General features: G+C 48.6%; 1 protein-coding gene across 6 annotated transcripts in view; it reads right to left on the bottom strand.

The window, feature by feature from the left end:
- Positions 1 to 431: 431 nt before the first annotated feature.
- The window catches only part of VPS13B (vacuolar protein sorting 13 homolog B), a 795,663-nt gene continuing 783,116 nt past the window's right edge, over positions 432 to 12,978 (bottom strand). For 5 of the 6 annotated variants that reach the window (XM_040494094.1, XM_040494093.1, XM_040494095.1 and 2 more), the window contains 4 exons: positions 8,850 to 9,026; positions 6,667 to 6,769; positions 5,854 to 6,103; positions 432 to 2,012 (listed from right to left, as the gene is read on the bottom strand). In XM_040494094.1, the coding sequence (XP_040350028.1) occupies positions 1,764 to 2,012; positions 5,854 to 6,103; positions 6,667 to 6,769; positions 8,850 to 9,026 (779 nt within the window). In that variant the 3' untranslated portion in view covers positions 432 to 1,763. Of the gene's footprint in view, positions 2,013 to 5,784; positions 6,104 to 6,666; positions 6,770 to 8,849; positions 9,027 to 12,978 lie in introns of all 6 variants that reach the window. The other variant, XM_040494096.1, reaches the window with a different exon arrangement.

Below are 12,978 nucleotides of genomic sequence, written 5' to 3'. Positions count from 1 at the left end.
GATTAATTGCCAGATGTAATAGATAATTAAAATATAAAGGTTCTTTTACTCACTGTTAAAGAGCTATCAGTATGTATATGTAAGTTGGAATATAGATCTAGTCCAAAAAAGTTGTATTAGGGTAATTAATGTCTGTTAATAAGAGTGTGGGAACTTTTTTTTTGTGGTGGTCGGGGGGTGACTTAGGACCTTTCTCCCCTATATTAATTATTAATGCTTTTTTTGTGATCAAAGTAATACAGAGAATTTTAAAAATCAAGTTTATTTTAGCCTAAGCTAGTTTTACCCCTGATTGGCACTTTATTAGGATAACAAAAACTGTTTCTTAACCATTTTAACTCCCACAGAATTCTTGGATCCTAATGTGAGCCATATTAAACCCAGGAATTGGTGAAAACCTGCATTTGAAAAACACCTGGTGACAGTACACATTTGTGTGTGGTCAGTAATTCAAGGATTCCTTTTATTTTCAACAATTTATATAACAGTTCTTAGAAGTAGTATGCCAAAATGACCATAAAAGATACAATAATTAATACATATTTACATTCTTAAAAATAGTTACTCTTGAGGTTGACAAAGCTGTCACTATCCCAAATGAGTGTGACACAACAAACTAGTGGAAGAATCAGTTTTTAGAATTCAGGCTGAATTGTTCATTAATAGTCTCACTTTCCAGAAACAACTACATAGTGACTTCTCGTGCCCAATGACATGTGAGATTTAATTAAAAATTAGTGGGCATTTGAAATTGAATTTTTAGCATCTCACAGTTGTATGTAACAGTTTGTAGACCCAATTTGGATATAGTCAGTAAAAATGTTTTAATCAGAGTGAGATTTTTACTATTAGAGATGATATCTGGTAACCCAGAGTCTTGATAAAAATCCATCCTTAAATGCAGAAATAATACCAGTCACTGGGAATGTTTTTGTATTGGATCAATTCAGAATAAACTATTTGGACTGGTTCATTGGTAAGGGTAAGTAACATTGGGGTTCTTGACTCCCCTCCAGTATCCCAGGGCAGTATGAATATCCTGTTAAAACCCTTCCAGAAGAGAGTGTCAAAGGGAATACCTAGTTGTCTGAGCACTCTGGGTGCTCTGTTTTCATTGACGGACATTGGATTTACTCTAAGCTGGTTTGCTAAAACGAATTGGAGAGACATTTTTTCCACAGTGTAGCTGGACAGTCATGAGAATGTCTTGTAAATTTCAGTAAAATGCAGACTTTAAAGTAGGAACATACATAGCAGGTTTTACTTAAAGAAGAGCATCACATTTAAGTAATAAATTTAACAAGTTAAACAATAAAATCCTAAGCACTTAAAGATTCCAAACATTTGCAGACGAGAGTATTAGGCCAAGATAGTGTTTTAGCCTAGAAACAGATGCGGTTGGGAATGAAGTTTTAACCAGTCTCTCCATTCTAAGGCCTGACCACGTTTTGTGTTAGAGCAGAGAGTTAACAGATCTTAATTATAGTAAACAATTTAGCAAATACTATTAGAGAGCAAAAGGGAATACACGTGTCATGAGATGACAACAGAGACTTTTAATCAATGTCTCCAAATGGGAAAGGAACACGTTTTTTATTTACTGCATTTTAGTTTTAGGGAAAGGAATTAATTTTAGAAGAGGCTGAAAAACTACCTATAATTAAAGTATTGGCCTTGTGTTCATCTTAGATACGATCAGAACTAGTTACGTTTCTTTTTCAAAAATAAATTGTACAAGCAGGGATCAACACCTCAGAGGGTACTCAGGGGAACCCTTTTCTCAGGGCTTTATTTTTTACCATGTTAAATTTACTAATGAAGACTTGAGCAAAATGTGGGTCGGCCATATAATGGTATGTTTTCACCGTGGAGGGGAGAGGTTCCACAGCCACCACTGGGCATGCTGTCTGCACGGAAGAGCAGCTGGGGGCCAGGTGGCAGGATGTCTTTGTGATGTAGTCCACAAGTCTATTGTACTGTTGTTCTGACAGTCTCTCTCGGGCTCCATCCACCTAGGATCCAAAAATAAAGTCTTAAGTTGCCAAATTTTCATAATGGGACTCCCATGACCAAAGTATTCCTTCTGTTTTTGACTCCTACATCTGTGCATTATGCTTTGAGGTCCTCTAATAAAGCCATTTTTATCCAACGCTGTGCTTTTTATTTTTCCTCTGAGCTGTGGCAGTGATAACACTGCGCTTTCAGCAGTACAAACGAAGCTCTGCATGGGACTGTTAGGACAACCTCCTTTGAATACGCGTTTGGTGTTGTGTGAAATTCCCAAGTTTGAAGTTGATGATTTGGTAACATTTTACTCATTAACTATTAAACATCTGTCACTGCTCTTTACTAACCAGCTCAGGAACAAAGAAGAGTGTCTTTCCTCTGCATAAATCAACATTAAACTTGCATCCTGAAATAAAAGTTCTGTTTGCCTGTCTCCTTAAACCTCTAAAGTTTGACAGAAGAAATTCTGGAGAAGAGCACCTCTTTCAAACCAGTGGCTTTGGACAGAGCATTAAAAAAATAAATACCGTTTGAACTGTAACATTTTCTGTTTTTATAAACACTAGGATTTAAAGCCGGTGGGGGGGGGGGGGGGGGGGGGGGGGGGGGAAACTGGGCAGAGGAAGGGGAAATTTTTATGGAAAAAAAGGGAGGATGCAAAGTACATTTATGGTTCATAAAAGTCTGGCTCATCTTCAGTGGAACTCAAATAGGAGAACTGAGATATACTACCTAAGTTCTTAAGTGAGATTTTCTGAGAAAGCACCCATCAAAGGCAATTGGATCTATAAATTCTTCCCACCCTGAGCTTTTGTAGCTATCTGGGGTGTAGATCACGTGGACTGGGACGTTTCCAGTATAAACTACTGATCTGTGGGAATCAGGTAGCCACTGGCCTTTTCGGTGGTTCTGTACCTACCAAATGTTGGCAAGATCACTCCGGGTAAGAACTAACAAGGGCTTTTGAGTCCTCAAAGTAGTAGTAATGTAAAGAATTTCTGTGTTTCTGTGTAGGGCACAGAAACAGTGCAGCCAAGGGTGTCTTAAACGCTGTACAAAGCCAGTAGACGGTAAGGAGTAAGGGCCTGCCAGAAAAATAAGTAGGGCATCCGTTAGAGTTTGGATCTCCTATTTTGAAGCTTGGGAAAGAAAATAAAGGCCCCCAAAGTTTCACTGACAGATGAAAGCTGTGTACCACCAGGCAAAGGCCAGAGCTCTGATGATATCATTTGATGGGGTCAGAATTCAGCTGGAAAGCTTTGAAAACACAGAAAGTCTTAATTGCTCCTCCTGAACAGCAGCACAGGAAAACCCGTGCTGTGAAAGGAACCTGGCCAAGGAATAAATTGACCTTCTGACTCATGTTGAGCCTCTCATAAGGGATTTCAATAATGTGCCAGGCATATTAAGCAATTATTACCCTAAAAATGGCTGCATTTAACCAAGAAAAGCAAATGCTGATTTAAAAATATTTGAATCCTGCCACATTTTAATATACTGAGTGATGTCATCTACAAATTAATTCCTTCCAAATTTCAAAGGAGCTGTGTTTCCTAGTATCTGAAGCAAAAAAAGCAGAAAAGCCATTTTATATGAAGATCTAAAAATACTGTTCTTAGTTTTCCCTGGAAGACAGCAGGTAGGCTTCTTAACCCAGGTTTACATCTGTGGATTCAGTTTGCAGGTGACTAGTCCTGACTGACATGAGCACGGCAGCTGAGGAAAAGTCCCCGTGTCAAGCAGCACTGCCGGGTGATTCCCCCGCCTCGTTTTGCGCATACACTGGGTCACAGCACTCCTACGGAAGGGTGTGCTGTCTCAGAAAAGAAACGGGCATTTTGTTGTAAAGTTTGGGTCTCCTTCGGGGTGAGTGGGGAAGGGGGGTAGGGTTTGGACACAGGACTGAGGGGGCAGTTATTTCCTGTTTTTTAGGAGTTGGGGGAGGTAAAGTGGGATAGGTTCAGAGAAAGAATTTGGGGGCTGACCGCGTACTGGATCTCCACCATTTCTGTCCTGTGCCGGGACAGCCAGGTGCTGCTGGGTAAACTCCACAGCTGCCCTGCACTATTCCTGCCCTCAGTCATCTCTTCCGACCTCTTCCCCCTTAATCCAGCCCCCTGTTCTTCCCGAGTACCGATGGAAGACCAGTGTTGAGCATGGTGTCCAGAGCATCGGTGCTTTTCTGCCTCTAACTTGGTGATCCCATGGTCTCAATTAACTTTGGCAACTTCTAGGAGTGGTGACTCCAGCTATCATCTCATTAACCCCTAGAGAAGCAGGCCTGTTCCTTCCCAGCTATGATAATTCCCCACAGTACCCTCCTCAAACAAAAGCCAAAGGGAGAAGGATCACAACTGAAGACAGTAGAGACCGTTTTAACAACAAAAGCTGAATCTCCAGTCTTCAGTTTAAGATACGAGATATTTCCCAAGCAGCTAAGGAATAACGATAGATTCCCGAGGGCCTTGGAAGTTTCTCGTTAGGGACCAAGGACTTGAAGATAATGACACCGTCCCTTGCCAAATCCTGTAGCCAGATCACTGCTGCTTTATTGTCAATTGGATCAGAAGATTTTGGCAGATCTAAAGTCGGCCTGGACATCTGACCTCTGTTTATTCCCAGAAAGTCATCAACTCGAAGAGCAATGTGCGCCTAGTGCCAAGCCCCAGCTTAAAGCCTGACTGATTAGGATCCAAGAAGCTAGAGAAATCTCAGAGTTGTTGTGGTTGGCTGCCTTCCCTCTTCTCAGATAATTTTACCCAAACAGCGGTGCGAGGGAGACACAGGCTCCCATACCAGGAAGAAAATAAAGAACGGGGCAGGACCCGCCGCAGGCAGGTTTGCTGTCCTTTCCTGGGGCCACTCAGTCCTCAGGTTAGGACCAGCAGGTCCCAGCTTGCCACTGACCTGCACTCCCCTTGCTGAGTGGAAAAACAGGTCTGTTTCGTAGGTCAACTCTTAGAGACCCTTGGATCAGGCAGTGAATGGGGAGGCAGGAACAGAGCAGTTTTCCACAGGGTGCACCTGCTCGCCGCTGGACTGTAGGAAGCTGGTGTCGCTCTTGTCAGGGCTCACCCCCGACACCCAGTGTGCCCTGCCTGGGCCTCCATCCCGTGGCAACTTCTGTGTGGTCGGGAGCCAGCATGCAGTACAGGAACAGGCTGGGCCAGAGAGCTGCCCCAAGAGCCTAAGCGGCAGCCCAGGGGGTGCCCCACGGTACTTAAGGGATGGGAATCTGCCCCGTGGGAAAGGGAACGCTGAGCCACACACAGTACAGAGCAGGGGGAGGAGGAAAGAGATTCGTGCCCAGAATTCTGACCCGTGAGGTCTTGGAGTGGAAACGGGGGAGAGAGTGAGACCTCCTTCCTGGTTTGTGAACTTGTTTCCCGGTCCCCTCACTTCCGTGGCAGTCCTCTCCTGTGCCACCAGACTTGTGCCTGCTTTGTGGAGCAGCAGCACAGAATTGCTGCCTCGGCCCTGGCCCTTCTTGGACACACCTGTGTGTCCTGGAGCTCCGCTGTCCCGTCTCCTTCAGCACCCCGGCGCCCTGATGACCACGCCTCGTTCAGTTCGTACGGTGGCATAGCCCCAGGCCTCAAGTCCATCTGGCCCGCTGCTGGGCTCCCCTAAGGAAGCCTCACACACACACCTGGGTTGGGGCTTCCCAACGTGCTTCCGCACGGGCCCCCTGGTCCCCTTCCCCCAAGCCGCTTTCCTGTGACGGCCCTCCCGGTCCCCAGCAGCCTCCACAGGCTGCAGCCCCAACTGCCTGGTTACCGGCGGTCAGCCTGCATCTCCACTTCCCTGGCCGTTAGCCGCGCAGTCACCCCGTTTTCTGAAATGTACCTCCACGTCGCAGGCCACTCGCGGCTGCCTGAGCTGCACGATGAGCAGGTTGTTTTGCTTGCTGTCCTGTGCACAGTCGATCTCCGTGACAGGGAAGGCCTGCTGCTGCGTGTCCTCGCTGACGCTCACCACGAAGAGCACTTCCGAGGTCAGCAGCAGGCACCCTTCGTGCTCCTGGCCTGAGCCCCTCACCAGAACCACATCCAGGGCCATGTGGACTTCCGGTCTGCCCAGAGACTGAAGCATTTTCCTGTTTCAGAGGAGAGAAGTGAGGCTAGAAGCCAGTTTGGAAAAGATGGTCCTGTATCAGTGCGCACTGTACCAAGGGCTGGGGCATTCTTACGCGAAGGTCCCCAAAGGCAAAGGGCCCTCGCCAATCTGATGATCAACTTTAGCCTCACACGTAATGGCCACTTTCATTCGCAAACTGATTCTGGTCAACCGAATCCAGCTCCTTCCTGGGGACAAGGATTTCCCTTGGCTCTGACCAGCTCCTTTTCTTCCCATTAGAAACGTCACCCCTGATCAGAACGCTGCCTTCATGGAGAGTCCCCGGTCCCCTCGCAGGCTTAGGCTGCTCCGTCAGCGTGCAGCTTCCCCCGAGGGGTGCGCGAGAGGCGTCCCACATCTGGGGACGGCAGCCTCTCCCTGGCGCTATGATGGCCTCGCGCCGCCTGAGATGCCGAACGTGGCCGCTCCTCACCGCCCCCCCCCCCCCCGGGGCTCCCCTGGAAGTAGGGGCCGTTAGCTCGACAGCAAGCCAGGCCCTGTTAACATGCGTGTGCAGCTGAACAAGCGTCTAGATAATCTTACCAGACATATTTGACGTGGCTGTTCGGGGCCCGGTCAGCATGTAGATCACTTGGCTGATAGCGCTGTTTGGGAAGCTGAGAAAGTCCAGCTCCATGTAAAATACCTGTGGCGAGAGAAGTAAGGGAGTTTTACTAGTTGTTTTTCTGGAAACCAGTTCCACGGTATAGTGATGTCATCTGCTTATAGCCATCCATAAAACACTACAGATCCAAAATGATGTCAAGTCTTTGGAAGCGGTCGTATGGATAGATAGTCATTAAACACTGCAACGCTCTGAACTCTGGCGATCTTACATTAGCTACAAACTGAAAAATGAGTGAACGACAGTCCAAGCATAGGCCGGACTGGCAATTAACGGAAGCATCACGCTCCTGGGAGTAATCCATCCTGAGCAACAGCTCACACGCCATTACAGTTTATGCGATAAAGTCAAGATTGTTAGCTGACTTCCTTGCTTAATGTTACAATAATTCTGTATCTGTGCTGGGCTGGGCAAACAATAAAAAACACAACACACACAGAGATGCACACAAAGGCACATGGTTTGCCTAGATACAGTATTTCAGTGACTTAATCCAGCTGTTAAACACGAATCCATTTACATTTATGAGCACTCGTGGGGCCTCCGGTTTATTACACGCTCCCCCTGGTGCCGGCACCGAACGAGGGCACCCAGCAGCACCATGCGGCCTCCAAAGAGACTCTCCAGAACCAAAGATGGTACAGCATGTGTGCTTCCCGAGGGCTTGTAAATGTTTATAAACGAGGCACAGTCATTAGACTGAGAGTTAGTGGTTTGTAAAACCTTCAGTGCGGTAATAAAAGTTTTACAAGAATGATGGAAAGCAACAGGGCCACGTGAAGCTCTGCTCCAAGATGCTCTGACCTACGGGAGGGGTCCTCGGCCCGGGAGACTCCCGGTGAGGAACAAAGGGATTTATGAAGGATGGGCTGGGGTCTGCAGCCACGGAACGCTGTTTACTGATGTGTAAGCATCTGATAAAGGGAGTGTGCCTGGGCCGCTTTCGGGCTACGGTGGTTCTTTGTGCCCCGTTCCCTGTGAGTGAAAATGTCATTCACGGAAGGAGGGGCGGGGGAGAGAGGGAGGGAGGGAGAGACAGAGACAGAAACGGGGAGGGAGGAGGCGAGGGGAAAAGCCAAAGGGAACATATGTTCGCATCTGTGTGGTCTCTGAAAGCCCCTCCGGATGGTTGCCGGAGCGTGGGCATTTGTCTCCCGCTCTCCGCTTCTCAGACACTCCTGTCGGCCCCGCGGAGGCGCGGGGTGCCTGCGGTGAGATGTACCCCGGCCGCTATGGCCGGAGGCAGAGGGCTCGCGTGTCTGACAGCCCAGCCCTCCTGCGGTCTGTGAGAGTCGCCAGACAGCCGGCTCGAGGACCAGAATGAGGGCACGGAGTGTCGGTAAAAAGGGAACAGTCGCAGTCACCTGTTGGTCAGGGCACAAGAGCGCAGAACATGATGGGGGGGGGGGGGCGGGCGGGAGGCGCTTCCTGCGGCACACCCATCACTCCTGCGTGTACACGAGCGTGGGAGGGGCCCGGCACCCCACCATCCGAGAGCAGGTGGTGCCACGAGCCCGTTCCCCACAGCTGTCTGCTCGGGGAAAGGCTTTCCGGGAACTCGGCCCAGAGTCCGCAGAAGCAGGGCTCTGTGAGCGCGTGTGCGCGAACCCACGTACGCCCGCGGGCACACACACGCTCCTCTCCCTCCGAATACATACATGCTGCCTCCACACAGATATCTTCCTGCCTTATAACCTACTTTTCCTTTCAAACTGGTCACCAGAAAAAGTAATAGTTCTAGCCTCTGCTTCAATATTTTCTACATATCGCTCTCAACTGCCTTCAGCCTCTCACTGGTTTCTTCTCACTAAAGTCTATTTTATTTAGATGTACTGTAAAAAGATTCTGTGAGATAGATATAATGAAATTACAAATTGATTTCCTGGGCCCTTAATTATTATAATTTACGATTAGTAGTATGATTCTACCCTTTGCACAAATAAATGTAAGGAGCTGAGAAAGACGGCTATTTGCCTACTTGTAGATGTATCCATTCTATTTTCACTGCTTTGCCATGCGAAGGCCTACGTTAACTCGGAGACCCTAATCGCAAACTAATCGGTGACGTCTGAGCTGGCCTGTCGGGTGCCCCGCCACTTACCATAGCCAGTCTGTGACACGAGCTCAGCGGCTCCTCCGATGGGCTTTGTGAACACCCCCATGATTCCTTTCCCCACGCCCGAGATGACACCCTTGGCCTTGTGTCCTGCTGAAGCATGAGCTTCCGATGTTCTCTGGAAGTTCTGCATGGGCTGATCGACTATGCCAGCAATTGCACCTGAAAGACAGCAAATGCCTCCAGTGAGGACTGAGGCTTAAAATCCCGAGAAAGAGAAAACCTTTCAATCCAGAAGACAGTTTTATGTGGATTGAAGATGAAAATGCACCCTCCTTAGGAAGTTCTTTACTATACATTTATTCATCAATTACGTAAGTTCATGGAGCACTGAGTTAGACATGTATGATCTTCACCAGAACATAATATTCAGCCTGGGTTTTTGGTCCATCACAGTTAGGATCTGTGAAGTCCGGTTCAGAATTTAATAACCAAGTCAGACTATTTCCAAAGTGACACTTCACACGCCTTTGTCCAGAAGACAAAGAGGAGAGAGCAAGCCTGCTCAGCCTGATACATTTTCACTGAAGTAAGAGGGTGAAAAAAACTGGAAGAGACCGTCCCCTTTCCATGTTCTCCCTTTTAATAGTGATAAGAGAAATTCTTTAATAATACATTAATGTAATTGTTGACACAGCAATTATTTCTATTATAGCTAATCTGTTTTCAGTACTTGCTATGTGCTGGGGACAATATCGAGTGTTATTTGTATGAGATCATTAATCCTCATAATCCTAGGAGTCGGACGTGGTTTTTATCCTCAGCTCCTAGATAAGGCCTAGGAGCACAGAGAGGTTAAGGAGTTTGTCCCCAAGGTCACACAGCTGTCCTATGCCTGAGCCAGGGTTTGAGTCTAGAGAGGCAGAGTCCCAGCCCAGCTCTAAACCACCAAGCTGTTCACTGATCCTGTTTATAAAAGAGGCTCTCCGGTCTGCCAGTCTTAGAAAACTTCCTTCCTTCCTACTTCCATTGAGGTTTGGCCGCTTGCTCTTCACTTCAGAACAGCTACCCTGCTCTCAGCAGTCTGCTCCCGCGGTTTTCCCAGAGGGCAGCCCGGTCAGGTATCCTGGAGGGCGAATCCCTCAGCCTCCTGTGGGTCCTTCCTCTTGTTCCTCTTGCTTTGAGACTTCATAAGGGCTTCACTGGTCCCAGTTTTGTTTTGTTTTTTCTTTCCCCCAATGATGGAGTGGAGGGTTCTCTAGCTCAGTGAGAGGTAAACATTTTATTACAGTTCTTGACAGAATTTTCTGTTTTCAACTCAGTCCTGCTAGGATTAATGGAAAGGATGGAAAATGCAGAGTCCCCCTGGTAGAAATTTTAGTACATGTCAAAACCCATTATTCCAAATGCCACTAATTCAAAGTCTCTTGGGTAAAAGGAGATTTCCAGGTCTCTGTTAATGACCTGCTAATTTCAAGTAATATTCCCTTGAACAAAATCCAGTAAAACAAAGGCCAGTTCCTTTGGGTCAATTGTAAAGGGAAAGTTCTTCATGGATTCCATTCCTCTGAATTTGGACAGAGCCATTTAAATTTATGTATCGACAGATTAAGAATGACCTGAGGCGACAGGTCTGTTTCTCAGCCTTGACCAAAGCTTCCCAAACCTTCTCAGCAACTGACGGGGGAGGCAGAGGACGCTGCTCCCCCGTGGCCCCAGCTGCCCTGGCTGTGGAGGGCCGAGGGGTCACTGTTTCAGCGCCCTCCAGACACCCCTCCCGGCACTCAGGCTGGGGAGCTTGCCTCGTGTGTATAGGAGGAGGACTGTGATGCCCTGCTGTCCATCTATGAGGTTGGGAGTCAGAGCAGCTGGGAAGTGTCAATGGGGGTGGTGGCCACCATTGGTGCACGGCAGAGGCAAGGACCGTGGGGGTCTTCTCTTCAGATCATCTCAGGGTAGACAGTTCAAAGGGAAAAGCATCAAATCAAAGAATATAGCTTTTGTGGAGCACCTGGGTGGCTCAGTCGGTTGAGCGTCCGACTTTGGCTCAGGTCATGATCTCACGGTTTGTGGGTTCGAGCCCCGCATTGGGCTCTGTGCTGACGGCTCAGAGCCTGGAGCCCGCTTCTGATTCTGTGTCTCCTTCTCTCTCTGCCCCTCCCCGACTTGTGCTCTCTCTCTGCCTCTCAAAAATAAAATAAATGTAAAAAAAAAAAAAAAAAAGAATACAGCTTTTGTAACGTCATGATCTGATTTCTTTGAAAGGTCTCCAAGCTTAAGTCAGTAGGAAAATGGAAGGAAATACAAACTCACCAATAGATTAAATTATTTAAGAAATGCCTTTTCTCAAGGACAGATTTCCATTAAGACTATTAAGATTGAGTTGAGGGGCCTGTGGTTACTTCACGGAGAAGCTTCCACTTCCCTTTAACGTGCCAGGCCTAATCTCTACGAGGAACATAGAGCCTTGATGGCCGTGAGTATCCACACAGAGCTCTAACTTCTACCTTCTACCTGCCTAAGTGCAAACAGGTATCACAGTGAAACTCCCCTTTGATCTTCCACTTTCTCCGGCCACCAGCCACAGGGAGGGCTCAGTAACTGCGGCTTTGATAGATAAACTTGTTGGGCAGCCCAGAGAGTGGAAAATCTGAACCTCATGACAAGGTGTTAGATTCTCAGAGGTAGAGAAGGAGCTGTCAGATCCCATGCCCCCGCCCAGCACCAGACTCTGGAGGGGAAAAGCTGGCCTGTCACACACACCAACACCTCACTGGTCACCAGGTGCGAGCCGGAGACCAGAGAGGCCGTGAGGGACCAGCAGCCATTTCGCGGCATCTGCAGCCCTGCCCGGAGAGAGGCGGCTTCTCTCAGGGCTTCAGCAGGCTCTCTTATTAGGTCTAATCCACCTAAATCCCACAACTGGTAAATTATTTACTGTCATATACTTGATCTCTGCTCTAAGTAGTGGAAACTGATCCCCAAACTTGTCTGTTGGCATCAGGCCCACGGGGCGGGCGGCCACATGGAGCCGGCTGTGACGTGATGAAGGGAGGTGCGGAAGGAAGCGTGCCTCGGAGGGGAGTTTCCGTGCGCCCTGCGCGTGCCGGGCGAGGCAGAGGCGGGAGGTGTTCCCTTTGCTACCCTTTAGCTGGAGGAGGAAGGCTTTCTTTGTGAAGCAAGCGGGGGGCTCCCTCACTCTTCCAGGACCAGCTCCCCAGCCTTGGGCGGAAAACACTGCTCGCCGCTCTATGAAGCTTCCTGCCTACGTGGCTATTTTGGTGCTGCCCTCGCCACGTGCTGTAATTTTACTTTGGACACTTTTTTTTTTCAGATCCCAACAGCAGAGGCACAGGCCTAAGGCGGGCAGTACGGCACAGCACTTCAGAGACGAACCAAACCTACACATAGAGTACGGGAGGTATTCTAGCTTGAGGCCAGAACAGATTAATTTCACCGGGGAGGAAGCACTTCTGTTATTCCCAGATTCTCCACTAGCTGCAACCCGCCTGCCGACGGCCAGTAGTGGCACCGGGACTGCTCGTCGGTGCCAAGTCCTGGTGCCTAGCTCTTCCTCACTCATTCCAGGGCAAACGTCCCGATTCACCTGGGAGAGGCCAATTTGGGTGGGATTCCGAGGGGCAGACCAAGCGTGGCACGGACACGGAGGGTGCGGCTGCTGGGAAATCCGGCAGTGCTTCGGCCATCAGGCAGCGGCCCAAGAGAAGGGGATGAGAGAAGCAAGCTCTGACATCCTGCCTTTGGTATTCACGAGAGAGAAGCCACGTCTGGGAGGGAACACGGAGTGTGACCGTGACACGGAGCTCACATCCTCTCCCAGCACGGACTCCAGGGTGCAGGAGAAAGGGGGGTGTTTGGGGAGTCGGTTTGGTAAATGTGGGGAAGCCTTATTACCAGTTCTGTAAGCTAAACAGAGTTTTCCCCAAAGCCACTGCTCTCTCAAAACTGGTGGCGCTCGTCCAAGCGCCTCGGCGGCATCTCTCCACCGGCTGACACTTCCTTGCTGACTCGGGGCGACGCGGCTGGGCACGGCAGCTAACGACTCCCTTTGATTTTTCAAGGACCTCGTAACACTCCACAGTGTCCCCATGAGGGTGAAACAGAGGCAAGAAGGCCCACCAAACCCATAAACATTTGGGGAAAATGTGTTTTT

The sequence above is a fragment of the Herpailurus yagouaroundi genome, unplaced genomic scaffold (assembly GCF_014898765.1).
Source record: "Herpailurus yagouaroundi ecotype Mexico unplaced genomic scaffold, PumYag 186, whole genome shotgun sequence".
Lineage (NCBI taxonomy): Eukaryota > Metazoa > Chordata > Mammalia > Carnivora > Felidae > Herpailurus > Herpailurus yagouaroundi.
Note: the sequence above shows the minus strand (reverse complement) of the source record. Positions and strands in the feature narration are given on the sequence as shown.